General features: G+C 31.6%; 1 protein-coding gene across 5 annotated transcripts; it reads left to right on the top strand.

Annotated features, from left to right (window-relative positions):
* Positions 1–1,536: 1,536 nt before the first annotated feature.
* Positions 1,537–13,872, top strand: LOC139847640 (uncharacterized). Of its 5 annotated transcripts, none has more exons than XM_071837360.1 (6): positions 1,537–1,669; positions 1,778–1,872; positions 4,513–4,566; positions 13,128–13,206; positions 13,349–13,387; positions 13,550–13,872. In XM_071837360.1, the coding sequence occupies exons 1-6, from the start codon at positions 1,647–1,649 to the stop codon at positions 13,656–13,658; spliced, it is 399 nt and encodes a 132-aa protein (XP_071693461.1). In that variant the 5' UTR covers positions 1,537–1,646; the 3' UTR covers positions 13,659–13,872. The 5 variants fall into 5 exon arrangements, with proteins under 5 accessions (XP_071693461.1, XP_071693460.1, XP_071693459.1 ...); XM_071837359.1 differs by having other exon boundaries at positions 1,558–1,669; positions 1,775–1,872; XM_071837358.1 differs by lacking the exons at positions 1,537–1,669; positions 1,778–1,872; positions 4,513–4,566 and adding exons at positions 11,886–12,018; positions 12,308–12,408; positions 12,972–13,025.
* Positions 13,873–21,907: the final 8,035 nt, after the last annotated feature.

Genomic DNA, 21,907 nt, shown 5'->3' with positions numbered 1-21,907 from the left:
AATGTTAGTATTATTATTAATGTTATTATTATTAGTATTATACTATTATTATTATTACTACTACTACTACTACTACTACTACTACTACTACTACTAATATTATTAAGTACATAATAAGAAAAATAGAAAATATGATAACTATACCATGAATATAATTATAAGTAATCCTTATTAAAAGATTATATTTATAAGTTATGTAAATATTAATAAATATAAAAACCATTTTTTTTTAATTTAATTTTTATAAGCTTAAATATATATAAACATATTTTGAAATAAGTATCTAACATATTTAATTAACTTTTTAATTATTAAAATATTAAAACGAATATGAAAGTATATATATAAATATATATACATAACAATTAAAATATAGATTGTACTAAAATAAGTTCTTTATATTATTTGATATATGTTACTGATATAGGTTCGTGAATCCGAGGCCAACCCTGCATTGTTCAGTTCAGTCATATGCATTTTTACTACGAAATCGTATTGTGAGTTTCATTTGCTCCCTTTTTAAATGCTTTTGTAATATATATTTTTGGGACTGAGAATACATGCGCTGCTTTTATAAATGCTTTACGAAATAGACACAAGTGATCAAAACTACATTATATGGTTGAATTATCGAAATCGAATATGCCCCTTTTTATTAAGTCTGGTAATCTAAGAATTAGGGAACAAACACCCTAATTGACGCGAACTCTAAAAATAGATCTATCGGGCCCAACAAGCCCCATCCAAAGTACCAGATGCTTTAGTACTTCGAAATTTATATCATGTCTGAAGGAGGATCCCGGAATGATGGGGATATTCTTATATGCATATTGTGAATGTCGATTACCAGGTGTTCAATCTATATGAATGATTTTTGTCTCTATGTATGGGACGTATATTTATGAGAAATGAAAATGAAAATCTTGTGGTCTATTAAAATGATGGAAATGATCGATTATGATAAATTAATGAACTCACCAACCTTTTGGTTGACACTTTAAAGCATGTTTAATCTCAGGTACGAAAGAAATCTTCCGCTGTGCATTTGCTCATTTTAGGGATATTACTTGGAGTCATTCATGACATATTTCAAAAGACGTTGCATTCGAGTCATTGAGTTGATCAAGATTAATATTAAGTCAATTATAGTTAGATATATTATGAAATGGTATGCATGCCGTCAATTTTCGATGTAATTAAGTATTGTCTTTTCAAAAACGAATGCAATGTTTGTAAAATGTATCATATAGAGGTCAAGTACCTCGCGATGTAATCAACTATTGTGAATCGTTTATAATCGATACGGACTTCGTCCAGATGGATTAGGACGGGTCTTCACAATATTAACTTAATACCTAAAACATATGGGGAGTGATTCGTACACCACCTGTTTTTAGCCGTACACCACCAAAGGTGCTTTACAGTGTTGTACTGTACAACACTGTAAAGCACATTTGGTGGTGTACGGCTAAAAACAGGCGTGTACGAATCAACACCCAAAACATATCCTATTAAACTTTTTCGGGTTCGGTTATTATTATTTTCCTAATTCTATTTGCCAAATTCACTCTGTCTTCATCTAGGGTTATTAATTCTCAAGAGAAATCCCCAAATTCCGTCCAATCAACCCAAATCGTTCGTTATAGATGGAAATTGAGAGTAGTTACAGGTACGTTACTTCTAAACAAACATGCACATCAAATCTATTCCGCTAAACATAAAGTTAGTTGATTGAGCTTATTATTTTTGTTATCAACAAATTGATTGATTGTAGCAGAGAAGAAAACATGTGGGATGGAGCAAAGGATACACGAAGAGCAGCGAGTTATGATGATTTAAAGAAGCTAACCCATAACAAAATCCCTAGAAAAGGTGCACTATCATTATCATTATTAGTGTTAATAATTTTTAATTATTATTTATGTAACATTAATTTATGTACTATGTAGTCAATGAATCCAATGATAAGAATATGATGGTCACAAGCTATAATTCACCAAACATCTAATAATAATACAGCGATAATTTGATAAAATTTTAATTTTACACACTATATTCAAAGCTGGAAATAAACATGTCCAAAGCATCATAACATATAGTACTGTAATAAACAAACAAACGGACTATTAAACATAAAATAAAAATGTCTCAAATATGTTAATCTTTTGTGGGGGTGTACTCATAGAGACTCCATATGCGGTATTTTGTGTGCGCAACAATTATTCCTTAGACGGTTGGTTGGTTGTTTCCGTATGTGTATCACCACTTGCTACATCTGGTGGGACTCACTCTTTTTTTACGACAAAATCTTTTAGAGATACCTGCAAATGTATAATACAGTTGTCACTTCAATTTTATTGTTGTAATACTAGATTTTGATTATGGGTCTTGTTTGTTGATTATTTCATAGTTTTCAACTCTCAGCTAAGTTACCTTGTTCTTGTTTTTGTTAAGTGTAACCAACCACCACCAAGCAGGTTCTTTGATTTTCAACTTGGCATTAATTACTCGTTTTGGGTCGTGGATAAAATCTTTAACACTGTTTTACATACACACTCGCACACACACATAACATGTATATATCATGAGACACAAGCGATTACTAGTGCAGTTCATACTTACATAGTAGTAGTAATTTTGAAGTCTATGTTTACAACAACAAAGCAATATATATATATATATATATATATATATATATATATATATATATATATATATATATATATATATATATATATATATATATATATATATATATATATATAGTGGTAGGATCAAGAGGGAAGTAACCATTCGGGGGGAAGCAAATTTTTTTTTTTTTTTTCGTTTTTTGAAAAAACTTTGTTCACGAACATTATAGATGAGATGAAAATATGAACATTTAGTAGAGACACTTTGTGATAAATGTTTTTATTTTGGCGGGAAAACGCTCGAAGAAGTAATATATAACAATTATCGTGTTTTTCGAGCGTATTTTGAGGTTTTAGCTATTGGGGTTTAGATATTAGGGTTTAGATATTAGGGTTTATAGGGTTTAGATATTAGGGTTTAGAAATTTAGGGTTTAGGGTTTAGATTTAGGGTTTAGATTTAGGATTTAGATTGAGTTTTTAACACGAACGGTTTAGAGTTTAGGGTTTAGGGTTTAGGGTTTGGTGTTTTGGGTTTATTCAATCGGGCTAAATTTTACTTCATAAAAAATGGAAAAAAAACGTTCATATTCTTCACGAACAATATTATCTTGAATGTTATTTTTGTCGATCGTTTTCCCGCCTAAATAATAACATTCATCACGAAGTGTCTCTTCTAAATGTTCATATTTTCGTGTGATCTTGATGTCGGAAAAAAAAATTCAAAAAAAAAGAAATTTTTATTTTTTTTTTGCTTCCCCCCGCTTCCCCCGGATTGGTTACTTCCCCATTGATCCTGCCCCTATATATATATATATATATATATATATATATATATATATATATATATATATATATATATATATATATACACTTAATCAAGAGGGAAGCACTTTTTTGGGGGGAAGTAATTTTTTTTCGTTTTTTTCGAAATTTTTTTCGGGCATCAAGATCACATGAAAATATGTACATTTAAAAAAGACACTTTTTGATGAAAATTATTATTTTGGCTGGAAAACGCTCGAAGAAAAAAATGAAAACATGCATCATGAGTAATATTATGCTTCTGAGTTTTTTTTAGGGTTTAAAAATTAGGGTTTAGAAATTAGGGTTTAGGGTTTAGAAATTAGGGTTTAGATTGAATTTTTAACACGAACGGTTTAGGGTTTAGGGCAAAACCCTAAACCCTACACTCTAAATCGGATTAAATTTTGGAAAAAAAACTTCATGTAAGATGAAAGCAAATAACGTTCCAAAAATATTATTAGGAATAACATTACTCATGATGAATGTTATTAATTACTTCTTCGATCGTTTTCCCGCCTAAATAATAACATTCCTCACAAAGTGTATTTTTTAAATGTTCATATTTTCACCTAAACTTGATGTTTGAAAAAAAAAAAATTCGAAAAAAACGAAAAAAAATTTACTTCCCCCCCAAAAAAGTGCTTCCCTCTTGATGACCCTATATATATATATATATATATATATATATATATATATATATATATATATATATATATATATATATATATATACGTAGTATATTGTATATATTGTATGAATGCGTTATGCGTTTAGAGAGTTATTAGTATAAGTAGTATATATGATTATGTGTGTTCCCTCCCTATTAGCAGGGACAATACGTCATATGTGTGGTTGTGGGGTTCTGCCTCTTTAATTCGCCCATTTCCGGAGCCGTTATTATTGCAATTGTAGTTGAACCCCTTGAAGACAAACTAAATGTTTAATTAGTATTAGTAATCTACTTATATTATATGTCATATGTTATATGATGATATGATGCATTATATGTCATGTATTATTACGATATAATATAATATAATATATTATCAACATGATCGATTGATTGATTGTGGCAGATAACATGCATGATAAACAAATAGCAGCAGCGACTGAGACCGATGATGTTGATTGTACGTACTTGCATACTTATTTTTTCATTCTTCTTCAATTAATAAATAAATCCCATTTGTTAAATATATTTCTATTAATAACTTGATTGATTTATTGTAGCCAAAGAAAAAAAATACTTGGGATCCTGAGTTATTAGAAGTGCCATTCCATGAGTTTAAAACTCTACCCTATGAACGACGGTGAGTTTACTATACTATTACTATTATTGTACGCTTTTGGTACTTTATTAAGGTTACTATTATAATTACATTATTACATATACATAAAAACCTTCCTTGCATGCCTGATTGTGTTGCCTTTTGAATTTGATATTTTGTAGACGACTGTGGCTAATAGGACATTTCATTTTAAGAAATCCGTGAGTATTATTTCTTTCTTTCTCTCTATCTATCTATATCTTTTTTATGTTTCCAAATTCTAGCCAATTATACTTTTTTAATATAATTCTGATAATGCTTACTTTTTTGTTTATCGACGACGGTGGCATATTGTAGTGATAATGCCAAATTTTTTCAAAGTTATCGTGACTTTGACGATATGGATGAGGGTGAAAAACGTCTGCTTCGGTTGCTGTACCCTCATCTCTTTGACCAGAGGAAGTAAACCATCCGCTTTCTTGCTTATGGTATTCTACTTATCATCATGATTGATGATTAAGTGCCATGGATGTGTTTATTTTTCTTTTCTTTTCTTATGTTGTGGTGGTGTTTGATGAATGCTAAATATAAAATGGTTTGGTTGTATTTGTTTGATGAATGTTTAAAATACAATGGTTTTGTGGCGTCTCTCATATATTGTACTGCTTGAGTAAGGCTTTTCTATCTTTTTCTTGTAAAAACATCTCTACATCTTCATGTTGATTAGTTTGATCCATTTTCAAAACCAACTACTCTTTATTAATTTGATTGATAAACATTTAATTTATAATTTATTTAGTTTAAGAGTTACTAAAAGAAGTTAAATGGAGCGATTGGGTTGACTAAGACTCAAAGTCGGATCCTACTTATTACTAAAATGATAAAATTGTGACTAAATGTGTTTGAACCCTATTTTTTTTACAATGTCAGGCACGGATCGCACTATTGCTGAGATTGTTTCCATCTGTTCCGTGCAACTCTTATGTACTAGTGCGCGGAGCACACTTGCTGGTGCGCGGAGGCACACCTACAACACATTTTTCTTCAGTTTTAGACCAACTTAACACTTTGCCCAAATGCACCAAAAACTGCTTATAGCCAATTTCAGAGCATATAATTCAAACCACACTTGTCAATTTCCAAAATTATCAACGTTAAACATCACAATTTTTTTTAAAAGCATAATTACAAAATGAATTACCCGAATTCTTTGTAGGTTATAACAAGTCTACCACATGTTTTATAACCATTAGACAAAATACAAAAGTTAACTTGCACAATGATCCAAACCATTTTCAGATAGTTAATGCATCAAATGTGGAAGCCCCAGAAGTTCAGTAGGTATACACATCTACCTTTAGCTTATTTTCCTTCTAATATGGTATGTTTGACTTCAATGATTGAATGAACTATTTTCAAACAATTGAACCGTGATCCAAACCATAAGTTACCTTGAGTTATAATAGATTTCGTATCAAGAACTTCAAACAAAACAAGCATCAGGGTGACTGTAGAGGTCAAGGTTTACACTTTGAAATTAAACCGTAGAACATGGCCAAAGTTATGATTATGTCTATTTACTAAATTGACTTAACCAATTGAGAAGGTGAAACGAGACCTTAGATTATCATTTTACTCAAAGAGTTGTTAAATGTTTTTATCTTAATCTTATTTTAGGCACATAATATACTATTTTTTTGTTAGACAAAACTGCTGAAATGGTCCCTGTGGTTTGTACCAAAATGCTGATTTGGTCCCTGGGGTTTTTTTTGATGGATTTCGTCCATGTGGTATGCAAATCGAACTGAAATAGTCCCTCACGCTAACGGTCGTTAAAAAATTCTGTTAAATCAGGTCACATGCTATGCACATGGAGGGTATTTTAGGCATATTAAGTAATCCTTTTTTTTTTATCCTTTAATTCATCACCCATCTTCATCTTCCCTAAATCAACACCATTTAAAACCCTAAAAACTTAAACCAAATTAAAATCACTACATCCATCACTAAATTCAAATCAACAAATTAAAGTCACGAAGCCACCACCAACCCTACCATCTCCTTTCCCATCACCACCACGCCACCACCAACAGATGAATAACAGCAGCAATCGAAGCTTCTTTTGACATGAAACTGATGTATATCAGCAACCTTGAAGATCAAAGTCACGAACGCACCTTTATGATCTGAATCACGAATTGATTATTGCTGCTGAGTTACGAACTGGTTGCTCAAGCTCAATCTCAAGAAATAGATGAATAACAGCAATCGAAACTTATCTGGAGTACACAATTGAAGTACAAAACCCAGATTCAGATCTGCGATAGTCGTTGACCACTTCACTTGTTTTGTTGCTATATGTTGCTATAGTCGGAGTATGAAATCGGAGTACGAAACCAAGATCTGCTCAATCGAATAATCAAGCGTCTCCAGATCCAATTTTAAAGCTGAAATTGACGGGAAGAAAGATCGTCGGGAATGAAATTGAGGTAAACGGCTTGTAATCCGAATCTGAGAGTTTGTGTTTTGTAGTAATGAATTTAAGGATTAGAAGTAGATGAATTTTCCGGCAATTGATTCTGGCGACGAATGAAACCAATTTGATTCGTGCAATTACAGATCTGAAACCGATTTGCGTTTCTATGAGTGCGTTTGTAACAATTTTGCGTTTGTATATGTTTGCGTTGGTAGACTTTTTGTTCTCAGATATGAAGCATTGCATTTGTAATCTTATATCGAAAACTTACGAAGGTAAGTAGGATTTTTATGTTATTTAGCTTTGTTCTGATTTGAATTTTTGTTTGAAAACATATGAAAACGTATGAAGGTGTTGGTGTTCATATTTATTTGAAGGTTCCAGTTGCTTTTGACTTTGAAGTTTAAAGTGTTTGATTTATTTGTTCAGATTATATATGGGTTTCATATTTTTAGATCTCGATTGTGGGTTTGTTGTTGAATTTTAACTTAGATTTTAGTTTTAGAGTTTACTTGGTGTTGATTTGTGTATTAGTTTTAAAGCTTAAATGGTATTTTGATTTGGGGAAGATGAACATAAATGATGAATTAGAAGATAAAATATAATAAAAGTGTAAAATGACGAAAATACCCTCATGTGCAAGGCATGTGATGTGAGTTAACGGAATTTTTTGACGTCCGTCAGTCAGAGGGACGAAATCAGCTACGTTTGCAAACCATGGGGACGAAATCCATCAAAAAAAACTACAGGAACTAAATCAACATTTTGGTACAAACTACAGGGACCATTTCAACAATTTTATCTTTTTGTTATTTCAACTAAGTTTAGTTTGCTTCTTGTAACATGTGGTGCCTTCTTTCTTCTAGATGAGTTTTATTTCAGTGTTGACCAAACCTCAAAGAGTCAACGACAAGGCTGAGCAAGATTACTTGCAATTAACTTGGGTGCTTAACTTGTCTTAGGAGCATTGTCTAGATGGGTGACCGTACATTTCATCGTCTAGATGGTGCATACATGATACAGTTATGTATTTATCTTTACTTTTGTACCTGCTATATTTTTGTATAGTAGAAAGTCAACAAGTTTTATTATATTGCCACTTGAAACTGCATTTCAAAGTCCGATGAAGTTGAAAAGGTGATAAATGTGATGATAAATTACCGAAATCCTTTGTCAAGTTTAGTTGAAAATTTAAGTGTCATTGCACATTTACATCAATGAATTGTTCGCTACATCAGAAAATTAATGACATCAACTAATATGTGGAAACTAAACTAAAAAAGATAACTACATCAACGTACTATCATTATCACCTGAATTGTTTTTACATCAAACTTGTTATCGGATATGATTATTACAACCTTTTTCTTTTAGGTACATTCACACGTATATTTGTTGTATTGTCAGAAGATGTTCCTAAGGTAACTTTATAACCTAAACCCCGCAAATTTTGCGAGTTTTTAGCTAGTTGAAGTTGAAAAGGTTGATTCTCAATCCCCCTCTTCATTTAATCACTATTAACTCTATACCCGATCATCTTAAACATCGATACGTTTGATGGTGGGGGCAACTCAGAATAACTTTGTGAACCTAAAGAAGATTTATTATTCAAGAAGAAGAAGCTCATAATCAAACTAAAAAAACAATCATGAACCTGAAGTAAATTTATTATTCAAGAAGCAGCTCATCATCAAACTAAAATAACATTGTGAAGTTGAAGATAACACCGAGTGAGAGATAATGTTGTTACTTGCAACAGCAGCAAGAGTAACTAAATGGCCAGGTTTTGCAAACTATGCATATTATTATTTTTCATTCATGAATTGCCTAAACTAAAAAGGTCTGAGATATAGTCCCTTACAGCAGCACTCTAATAAAGGGATCATTCAAGGCCAGTCTAGACGATGAGTAGACGTACACAAACTTGCTAATATCATATACCAGAATTGGCCTATAATCAGATCATTGTGCTAAATTTAATTTACTGCCCCTAAATGTGAAAAATATAACAACCATTTCCATTTTTAGTTTTCATAAAAACACAAGTCATCCTAGGTTTTTTCAGTCTCAACCGACTAACCAAGTCATAATTAATAAATAAGATTTTGTAAGGTTTTTTCGATTCCCTTTTACCACGGCCATTTGTACTGCGCGGGACACTTCTTCATCGATTCTCTTTTACTAGCTTTATGCTCCCCTCTCAGATTAATAAATAAGATTTTGTAAGCCTCTTCTTCACTAGTCATTTTACAAAACATTTCATCAATGTCTTCCATCATCACGTCCACTAGGCTTTTTATCTGCAAAATGAAAGCAGCCTGAAATGAAAACAGAAGCAAATTATTAATTAATTAATAAAATGATAAATGAACAAGAATACAAATTGTTGAACAAGCTTATTCTTTTCTTCTTTTAATGTGATTATTATATTATACTATATATTATTATTATTATTATTATTATTATTATTATTATTATTATTATTATTATTATTATTATTATTATTATTAAAGAAAAATAATTTCAAACCACCCTATAATATAATAAATCAAAAGACAAAAGTTCTTCTTACAATCATAAGATCGAGAGCACAGAATTGATTGAGTTGGCGAAAGTGGGAATTGAAAGAATTCAACTTGTGTTGGAGGAGGTGATCATCATGGGCATAATCATCCTGGATCATCGCGCGAACCTCACAGAAGTATTCAATCTTGTGAATGATTTGGCTATTGCTTTCGACTTTTATTAAGCCGCCGTGGTTATCGTAACAGCCTCGGACCCGTCTACACTCCCTTTCAAAAGGCTTGCCGTCAAAGGATATCCCGTCCGAACAAACGACTGTCACCCTAAAGTTTCCGTTATTGCTTCCTGTGACAATCAATCAATCAACAAAAGAGAAAAATAATAATTATGATTATTATATTATAACTATTATAATTATAATTATAATTAAATTATTGACCGTGTGACCGTGACCGTGACCGTGACCGTGACCGTAACAATAATAACAATAATAACAATAATAACAACAATAACAACAACAATAACAATAACAATAATAATTGTTTTATTAGTGTTCGAATATAAGAAAACTTGCTTCCATACATGTTTTGGATAGGAGGGTATGATGTAAACTTGTCATTTTTCAATATGTTTATAGAGAGAAAGAAGGTAGAAAATGATAATAATATTTGATTAATAATCATTTTCAAACAATATTTAACCCTATACACTAGAATTTCGAAATTTCAATAATTTATGTTACTGAGCTACCGCATGAGTTGGACATTATTATTCATAAAGATGAGTTTCTTTGGTTTATAAATATCACAAATTGTTTACATATCAATTTCAATTACTCAACAAACAAACATTGTTAACGATATGACCCACGATCCAAACATGTATTTAAATTGATTAGTGCCAAGTTAAAAATTAACAAACCTGTTTTTGAGTATGAGAAACTAGCTCGGGAATGTATACACTACAGTGAAAACACCGCCATCGTCGATAAACAAAGAAGTATGATCACGAATATATATATATATATATATATATATATATATATATATATATATATATATATATATATATAGTGGTAGGATCAAGAGGGAAGTAACCATTCGGGGGGAAGCGGGGGGAAGCAAAAACTTTTTTTTTTTCCTTTCGTTTTTTGAAAAAACTTTGTTCACGAACATTATAGATGAGATGAAAATATGAACATTTAGTAGAGACACTTTGTGATAAATGTTTTTATTTTGGCGGGAAAACGCTCGAAGAAGTAATATATAACAATTATCGTGTTTTTCGAGCGTATTTTGAGGTTTTAGCTATTGGGGTTTAGATATTAGGGTTTAGATATTAGGGTTTAGATATTAGGGTTTAGAAATTTAGGGTTTAGATTTAGGGTTTAGATTTAGGATTTAGATTGAGTTTTTAACACGAACGGTTTAGGGTTTAGGGTTTGGTGTTTTGGGTTTATGGAATAAATCCAAAACACCAAACCCTAAACCCTAAACTCTAAATCGAGCTAAATTTTACTTCACAAAACATGAAGAAAAAAAACGTTCATATTCTTCACGAACAATATTATCTTGAATGTTATTTTTGTCGATCGTTTTCCCGCCTTAATAATAACATTCATCACGAAGTGTCTCTTCTAAATGTTCACCGAAAAGTTATTGCCGCCTAACCATTGATTACACGCTATTGGTGTTTGTGTGCAAGATATATTTATGCACTAGCATCATACATGAATCCGGTTATAGATATCTAATATGACATCAGTTAACATCAAGTTCGACTTACTAAATGCCATTTGCAATACATGCCTTCATTGCTTGCTGAAAGTGTTCATAGCTGCCATAAAAACTGTTACTATCTTCTTCATGTTTAATGCCAATAAAATTATTCAGATGAGACATGATATTCAGTGACTAATTATATTGCCTTGTGAGAATTGAATGATATGGGAATTGAATAATGTCAAAGATTCAATACAAATGCTGATACAAATTGCTACTATTTCAGACCTTCAAACTTCATACAAGATGAAACGTTGCATTCTATGTGTAACGCACGAGCATTGAACACTAGTAATACAGTATAATTTAAATAAAATTTACTCGTACGAGGCGGTACACATTTTATTTTTATTTTTATATAAAAGAAAAAAAAAATTATAAAAAAGGATATTATCGTGGCAATTCATTATCCCCAAATTCATTCCTTGTCTTCATCTAGTCTAGTCTAGGGTTATTATCAATTCACAGGAGAAATCCCCAAATTCCGTCCAATCAAAATCGTTGGTTATAGATGGAAATCGAGAGTAGTTACAGGTACGTTCCTTGTAAACAAACATACACATCTATCTAATCGATTCCGCTAAACATAAAGTTTTCTATTTCTATAGGAAAATAGTTTTCGGTTCATTCTATGTACCCGATCGAAAGATTTCGGTTTCTTTTGAATCACCGGATGTTCAATCTTTCCGGTTGTTGATTTACCAAAAAGATTTCGGGTTTTTTTTTTGAACCAGTAAAAATCCCAGTTAGTTAGTTTGACTGAAGTAGGTTTAATTTTTAATATTTTTTATGAACAAATTGATTGATGATTAATTGATTGTAGCATAAACGAAAACATGTGGGATGATGGAGCAGAGGTTATACAAAGAGCAGCGAGTTGTAATGATTTAGAGAAACTAACTCTTAACGATATCCTTAGAAAAGGTGCATTATCATTATTATTGCTATTATGAATTACTATTATTAATTATACCTAATATTATTATTGTTGGTATTACCTAATATTATTAATTATAATATTAATTTATGTACTATGTAATTAAATTAAAAAGCATGATGTAATGAAGTAATACCAGTGTATTAGTTTTCAATGATAAGAATTTGATGGTCACAAACTATATTTTTGACTCTGCACACACTAACTCGGGAAACATCTAATAATAATAATACAGCCGCTTAAAACAAAGAAGCGCTAATTTGATAAGCTTAAAAACTGAGCTCAAGTGTATAATTTTACACACGAAATTCCAAGCTGGAAATGAACATGTCCAAAGCATCATAACATATAGTAAACAACAAACGGTCTATCAAACATAAAGTAAAAATGTTCGAAATATGTTGGACATCTGTTGCAGGGGTGTACATAAAGCTACTCCATTTGCGGTATTTTGTGTGCGCATTAATTATTCCTTAGACGCCTGGTTTCACACACACACACACACACAACATAATGTATCAACAACTTGATTGATTGACTATGGCAGAAGACATGCAGCAGGATAAACAAATAGCAGCAGCAACTGAGACCGATGATGTTGATTGTACGTACTTGCATAGTACTTATCTTTGTTTCTTCTTCTTTAAGTAAATCCCAATTGTTAAATATTATTTCTATTAATAACAACTTGATTGATTGATTGTAGCCAAAGAAAAAAATAATTGGGATCCTGAGTTATTAGAAGTGCCATTCCATGAGTTTAAAACCCTACCCTATGAACAACGGTGAGTTTACTATACTACTATTACTTCTTTTGGTGCTTTTTTTAAGGTTACTATTTTAATTACATTACATATTACATATACATAAAAACCTTCCCTGTATGCATGCCTGATTGTGTTGTCCTTTTGATTTAATATTTTGTAGACGACTATGGCTAATAGCACATTTCATTTTAAAAACCCCGTGGGTATTCTCTCTCTCTCTCTCTCTCTCTCTCTCTCTCTCTCTCTCTCTCTCTATGTTTTTATATATTTCCAAATTTCTATCCATTTCTACTTTTTTTTAATATATTTCTGATAATACTTACTTTTTTGTTTATCGACGACGGTGGCGATTTTATTGTAGTGAAAATGCCAACTTTTTTCAAAATTGTCGTTTATTTGAGGAGATGGATGAGGATGAAAAACGTTCGCTACGGTTGGCGTACCCTAAGGTCTTTGGCCACAGGAAGTAAACGAGCTGCTTGCTTGCTTGCTTACGGTATTCTACTTATGATCATGATGATTAAGTGCCATGCCATGGATGTGTTTACTTTCTTTTTTTTTCTTTTTTCTTCTCTTTCTTATGACTGATACTGTGGTGTTTGATGAATGCTTAATATAAAATGGTTTGGTTGTATTTTATGAATGCTTAAAATACAAATGGTTTCCTGGTGTATCTCATATATTGTCCCTGCTTGAGTAAGCCTTTTCTATCTGTTTCTTGTAAAAGCATATCTACATCCTCATGTTGATTATTAGTTTGATCCATTTCTAAAAACCAACAACTCTTTATCTTCCTACAATGTACATAGTTAATCTATTTAGTTTAAGAGTTACTAAAAGTTGTTATTAAAAGTCTTGGGATTAAGAAGTTGCTTATAAGAGCTATACAGTCTATATCTGAGTGTTTCAAGCACAATTTATTTAAATTATATGAACTTGGGTGTCTAATGATTAGGCTTTGCTCAAATATATATTTGTTGTTGATTTTAATGTTTTCAAAATATACTTCTCATTGTGATATGCGTTCACATGCATATGTAATAGATCAAATGATAGTGGAATCATTTTATTAATAAAACAATCATCAAACATATGTAATAGGTCAAATGATTGCTGAATCATTCTATTAATAGAACAATCATCAAAGTCGCATCCAAATGAATCTTATGGTTAATAATAATGGTAAAATTGCACGGTTGGTCCCTAATGTTTGGTGCAAATTACACGTATTGCTCTTATGTCTTTTTGACATGGATGCCTCCAATGTTTGAGTTTATTACCTGCTTGGTACCTAAAACTCATACGCGCACATTAGAGTATTTTTGCGCACATTAGAGTATTTTTGTTCTTTCAAACTTGCATGTGATGATATTTTCGTCCATTCATATTTCCCCCTTTAACCCCATCAATTCTCCTCCTTCATCACTTTATAAACCCTAATTTAATTCACTATTTTCAAAATAAAATAATTTAAATTCAAGATTCTAAAATCTTTAGTGTAATACTCGGACAAAGAATTTAAGTTGTGATGTGGTCCAGCAGTTAGTGGTATGCTTCCTTTAGGAGAGGTCAGGAGTTTGACCTTCGTTGGCTACATATTAAAAACACAATTTCATCCCTGCCATGAAGTATCCACTCATGCACTTTTTCCATATCGTTTGGGGGGTAAAGGGGAGGGGGGCTTTACTTGGTCGTGCTCTTGGATCGGTTTCAAGGTTTCCTCCCGGGCAGCGATGGGGGCGGGCTTATTATCGCTGTATCGGCATAGTCGAAACGGGAGATGATCGCAACGGGGTGGTTTAGTCCCCCTCGGATGATCCCAATCGCTGTTCCAAAAAAAAAAAAACAACGTACTGCACAATAGCAATCAAATAACTGGTGGCCAATAACCAAAAAAAATCAGATTGATCAAAACCTCTAAAAAACATCTCAACACCCTCACAAAAATTCCAACAACAAAAAAAGTTCTCCAATTCAGGTATAATTTATTACTCCGTACTGTATTTTATTTTCTTCGGGTATAATTTATTACTGCGTACTGAATTTATTTTCATCATTTGTTTTTTTATTTTATTTTATTTTATTTATTTGTGTCAAAATATAGATTTTTCACTAAATTATGAAAAATCAACACTTACATAAATGTCAAGATGGGCTTACATAACACTTCCTCAAAAGACATTATAGAACTCATACAAACTAAACATGGATAAACATTATCGAAAGCAACATGCTAAATTAATTGTTACACCAACACAAATGTACATCATTAATAATCAAGAAGCACTACTACCTCCCTTGAGATAACAACAATGAGTAGGGATGGCAATGGATCGAATATGGATTGGATGATACCGAATTCATATCCATACTCATTTATTTTTTTAATCCATATTCATATCCATATCCATTTATAAAAATTTCATCCATTCATATCCATATCCGTCAGGTGAAGCGGGTTAATGGATAATCATCCATATCCATTTAAATTTATTTTATTTTTAACAATTATAAGCGGTGATTCATTGTATACGATCAAAAGTAATATTTCTTAATAGTTTATGCGACCGAAAGTCACATTTTTACTAATCTATATAAAAAATAGTCAACAAATAGCCTATTAAATGTGTAAAGATATCGATTACCTGTAAGTTGCTTAATTTTTAGTTACATGGAATCATATTTAAACAACCAAAGTACGATAAATACATTTAATGATTCAAACAAAACAAAATATAAGAAATTTTTTATATTTTTAGAGAAAATATAAAGAAAGATGAATCTAATAATGAATTATCACTACATAAATGATATTAATTCGAGTGATAAATTTATATATTTACTTATTTCGGGTGAAAGCGGGTTCATCCATGGATGAAACTTTTCATCCATATCCATATCCATATCAATTTCGGTTCATCCATATCCGTATCCATATCCATTTAGATCGTCCATATCTACGAATAATCGGGTGGATATCCACTGGATCGGGTATCCATTGCCAGTCCATATATAAAATTGATGGGCCGCAAATATAGTGGCGATTCTAGGATCAGAACTCAACGGTTTTCTAAAAATTTTTTTTTTAACAAATTATATTTGAATACTATGTTATTGGTTGTTTACTTTCAAAAAAACTACAAATTCGAAAATATATAGAGTCTGAGTGGTTAAATTTAGTCGTGTCCTATACATCTTAAAAGAAAAACTATAATTTCAAAAAATATACGGGGTACTACAGTTAAATTTAGTGGTGTCTTGTACAATTTAAAGAATATTTTCTACAAAAAATTTTCAAACTTTTGGTGTTCCGTGACTAGGGATGGGAATGATCATCCGATCCGATCCGATCCGTTTAAAGCGGATATGGATGATCTTAAATGGATATGGATACGGATATGGATGAACCTAAATGGATAAGGATATGGATAAAATATTTCATCCATGAATATATCCATATATCCATTTACACCCGAAATGCATAAAAAAATAAAAAAATATAGATATATGCAATGGATCTAAAAAAATTCGAGATCCGCGAGTACCCGCACCCGTGATGGGCGGAAAAAATAAAAACATTTTACCCGCGGGTGGGCGATGGATGTAATCTTGTACCCGCTGACAGGTCGCGGGTGGGTGATGGATGTAATAGATCCGTTGTGGGTAAAATTCGATCCGAACATTCGTAATACCCGTTTGAATAATCCGCGGATATACCCGTTATAAATGTGGAAAACGCCACCTTGAATAAATGGACAATAGGTAATAATTTACTCCGTATAAGTTTTTACATTTCTCATATCATTGTGGTATCGAACTTTTGTAGTGACCCGAACTTTTCCATGATTATATATTAAATGAAAACTATATTTGCATGATTAAATGTTTCCAACACGTTAAGCAATCAAACTTGTTAAGACTTGATTATTTGAAATGAGTTTCATGTAGACAATTGACCACCCAAGTTGACCGACGATTCACGAACGTTAAAAACTTATATATATATATATATATATATATATATATATATATATATATATATATATATAGTTAACATGAGATTATGATAAGTAAGTATCTCATTAAGAATATTAACAATGAGTTATATACATAAAAATGGGATTATTGAATTAAGAAACTCGAAACGATATATATAATGATTACCGTTATAACAACGTCTTACTAAATACATATGAATCATATTAAGATATTGATACACTATGTTTACCATGATAAAATGATAATTAAATATATCATTAAGTGTATTAACAATGAATTACATATGTAAAACAAGACTACTAACTTAAGAATTTCGAAACGAGTAATATATGTAACGATTATCGTTGTAACGGTGTTTAAATATATATATATATATATATATCGTATTAAGATATATTCATACACCATGTTATCATGGTAATATGATAATTTAACATCTCATAAGATATAATAAACAATGGATTAACTACATTAAATGAGATCGTTAACATAAAGGTTTCAAAACAATACTTACATGTAACGACTAACGATGACTTAACGACTCAGTTAAAATGTATATACATGTAGTGTATTAAGATGTATTAGTACACTTTTGGAAGGCTTCAAGACACATATCAAAACACTCATACTTATCAAAGATGGTTACAATTACATTCTCATTCGTTTTCATTAACAATTCTACTCGTTTTCATCCGTATTCGTACTCGTACAATACACAGCTTCTAGATGTATTTACTATTAGTGTATACACTTCAATGATCAGCACTTAGCAGCCATTGTGAGTCACCAAGACATGTGGGAACCATCTTTTGGCAACTAGCATGAATGATTACACAAAATTACAAACTAATGGAGCCTATATGACTAAGCTCCATTTCACGTGAAAGCATACACACACAAACATATTTTCATTCAACTTCCATGCATCAAATTGATCTCTCTCAACTTCTCTCATATTGTTCTAAGTGTTCTTCATCATCTTCATCAAAATCTAGCTCAATCTAGCTCAAAAATCCTAACCTATATCAACTTTCAAAACAACTACTCAAGAACACATCAAGAATACTTTCAAGTTTGCTAGCTTACTTCCAATCTTACAAATCCATTTCAAGTATCATCCAACCTCAAAAAATCTTCATTTATATCAGTAGGTGTTCTTTCTAAATCAAGGTAATAACTATATATAAGCTTTGATTAAAATTTATTAACATAACTATCTTAATTAGAGTGATAATCTTACTTGAACTTGTTTTCGTGTCATGATCCTACTTCAAGAAATTTCAAGCCATCCAAGATCCTTTGAAGCTAGATCATTTCTTGTCACTTCCAGTAGGTTTATCTACTAAACTTGAGGTAGTAATGATGTTCATAACATCATTCTATTCATGTATATATAACTATCTTATTCGAAGATTTAAACTTGTAATCACTAGGACATAGTTTAGTTAATTCTAAACTTGTTCGCAAACAAAGTTAATCCTTCTAACTTAACTTTTAAAACAACTAAACACATGCTTTATATCTATATGATATGCTAACTTAATGATTTAAAACCTGAAAACACGAAGAACACCGTAAAACCGTACATACGCCGTCGTAGTAAAATCGGGGGCTGTTTTGGGTTAGATAATTAAAAACTATGATAAAATTTGATTTAAAAGTTGTTCTTCTGGGAAAATGATTTTTCTTATGAACATGAAACTATATCCAAAAATCATGGTTAAACTCAAAGTGGAAGTATGTTTTTCAAAATGGTCATCAAAACGTCGTTCTTTTGACTGAAATGACTACCTCTTACAAAAATGACTTGTAACTTATATCTCTGACTATAAACCTATACTTTTTATGTTTAGATTATTAATCTTTGGTTCGATATGAAACCATATCAATTGGATTCACTCAAAACGGATTTAAAACGAAGAAATTATGGGTAAAACAAAATCGGATAATTTTGCATGTTTTAGCTACGTGAAACTTTGTAACAAATCTATACTAACCATAACTTAACTAACTTATATTGTATTATATATGTATTCTAACATATATTATCTAATCTTGATAGACCATAGACACGTATACAATGTTTTGACATATCATATCTGTGACGCCCCGTACAAAATCATCGTGTACGACTCGTCAACAACAGGTTCATTACAAGGTCAAACACTACATGCTGTTTAAAAACCAGTTTTACATCCATGAAAAGATAACGTTTTACAAAATATAACGTGCTTCCTATGAATAGAAGCATAAACATAAGTATGTGACCCAAAGGTCGTTACAAAGCCATTGTTTGAAAATACCAAAAGTTATGAATACAAAATAAAAGTTCCATGATTGAGACATCTCTAAGTAATGCAACGGAAATCTAACACAGCAGGTCCATAACAGCAAGTCTATAACACCAAGACAGCAAGCCTAACAGCGGAAGCAACAACGTCTAAGCACCTGAGAAATACACGCTTAAAAGTCAACACGAATGTTGGTGAGCTATAGTTTGTTTGTAATCAGTAATGTAATATAGACCACGAGATTTCAGTGCTTCAACCAGCAGTTTAAATCAGTAATTCAAATCAGTATGATAAAGTATATGCTTAACCGTGGGCACCCGGTAACTAACATAACGTAATAATGATACCCCCTAAAAGTACACTTGGCTAGTACGTATGTCCTCGAAGTATTAAACACCCGTTAAATGCTAGCGCGACTAGCCCGAGTGAGGATGTCAAACCCTATGGATCCATATCTAAGATTCGCGTTCACCGGTTCAAAAACCAATGACTAAACGTTACCGAGCTAAGGGGAAAGTTTATGTCGTTATATCACCCACACATATATAAAGTTTAAGTACTCGTGTCAAGTAAGTAAAACATAAAAAGCGCATGTATTCTCAGTCCCAAAAATAGTAAAGTAGAAAAAGGGATGCTATAACTCACAGTGAATAAGCAATAAAAGTTGATATGAAACGTAAAGTAGTAAGTCGGTCCAGACAAGTAAGTTGGTCGATCCAAAAGGTCCTCAACCTAAGTCAAAGGTTACTAGGTCAGTATATTGTCCCCAAAAGGTTTAAAGTAAATAAATTAAGTTTTAAGTGTCATCATCATCATCATCATTCGTAAAAGAGTAAGTAAGTTTTCAACAAAAAATAGAGATCGAAACAAAAGGCTGACTTTGGACAGCTGTTACGACCTCTATACAAATCGAAAAGACGCGTAGTCAGTGGCCATGGCTCCGTATGTGAGTCCTCTAACCGCTGACCAATTTTCAGAACCTAACTCGTCTTCATTTGACCGTGGTGATGGTTTAAGTGCGAGTAGGTCAGAAATTTCAGCATGACGTTACAAAGGTGTAGTGGTTTTAAAATGGCTATAAATCCTAAACCGTATATCGGATTTAGGCGAGGTCTAAACAAAAAGTCATCTACTCGAAACGAACTATCTGAAAATCAACTTTCTAGAAGCCCAAAGTGAAATGTACCATTCTTATTGATTAAAAACGTTCCATATTAATTGATTTCGTTGCGAGGTTTTGACCTCTATATGAGACATTTTTCAAAGACTGCATTCATTTTTAAAACAAACCATAACCTTTATTTCATAGATAAAGGTTTTAAAAAGCTTTACGTAGATTATCAAATAATGATAATCTAAAATATCCTGTTTACACACGACCATTACATAATGGTTTACAATACAAATATGTTACAACAAAATAAGTTTCTTGAATGCAGTTTTTACACAATATCATACAAGCATGGACTCCAAATCTCGTCCTTATTTTAGTATGCAACAGCGGAAGCTCTTAATAATCACCTGAGAATAAACATGCTTAAAACGTCAACAAAAATGTTGGTGAGTTATAGGTTTAACCTATATATATCAAATCATAATAATAGACCACAAGATTTCATATTTCAATACACATCCCATACATAGAGATAAAAATCATTCATATGGTGAACACCTGGTAATCGACATTAACAAGATGCATATATGAGAATATCCCCATCATTCCGGGACACCCTTCGGATATGATATAAATTTCGAAGTACTAAAGCATCCGGTACTTTGGATGGGGTTTGTTAGGCCCAATAGATCTATCTTTAGGATTCGCGTCAATTAGGGTGTCTGTTCCTTAATTCTTAGATTACCAGACTTAATAAAAAGGGGCATATTCGATTTCGATAATTCAACCATAGAATGTAGTTTCACGTACTTGTGTCTACTTTGTAAATCATTTATAAAACCTGCATGTATTCTCATCCTAAAAATATTAGATTTTAAAAGTGGGACTATAACTCACTTTCACAGATTTTTACTTCGTCGGGAAGTAAGACTTGGCCACTGGTTGATTCACGAACCTATAACAATATATACATGTATATCAAAGTATGTTCAAAATATATTTACAACACTTTTAATATATTTTGATGTTTTAAGTTTATTAAGTCAGTTGTCCTCGTTAGTAACCTACAACTAGTTGTCCACAGTTAGATGTACAGAAATAAATCGATAAATATTATCTTGAATCAATCCACGACCCAGTGTATACGTATCTCAGTATTGATCACAACTCAAACTATATATATTTTGGAATCAACCTCAACCCTGTATAGCTAACTCCAACATTCACATATAGAGTGTCTATGGTTGTTCCGAATTATATATAGATGTGTCGACATGATAGGTCGAAACATTGTATACGTGTCTATGGTATCTCA

Source organism: Rutidosis leptorrhynchoides, chromosome 5, assembly GCF_046630445.1.
Source record: "Rutidosis leptorrhynchoides isolate AG116_Rl617_1_P2 chromosome 5, CSIRO_AGI_Rlap_v1, whole genome shotgun sequence".
Taxonomy (NCBI): domain Eukaryota; kingdom Viridiplantae; phylum Streptophyta; class Magnoliopsida; order Asterales; family Asteraceae; genus Rutidosis; species Rutidosis leptorrhynchoides.
The sequence above is the reverse complement of the archived record's forward strand: the minus strand, read 5'-3'. Positions and strand labels throughout refer to the sequence as shown.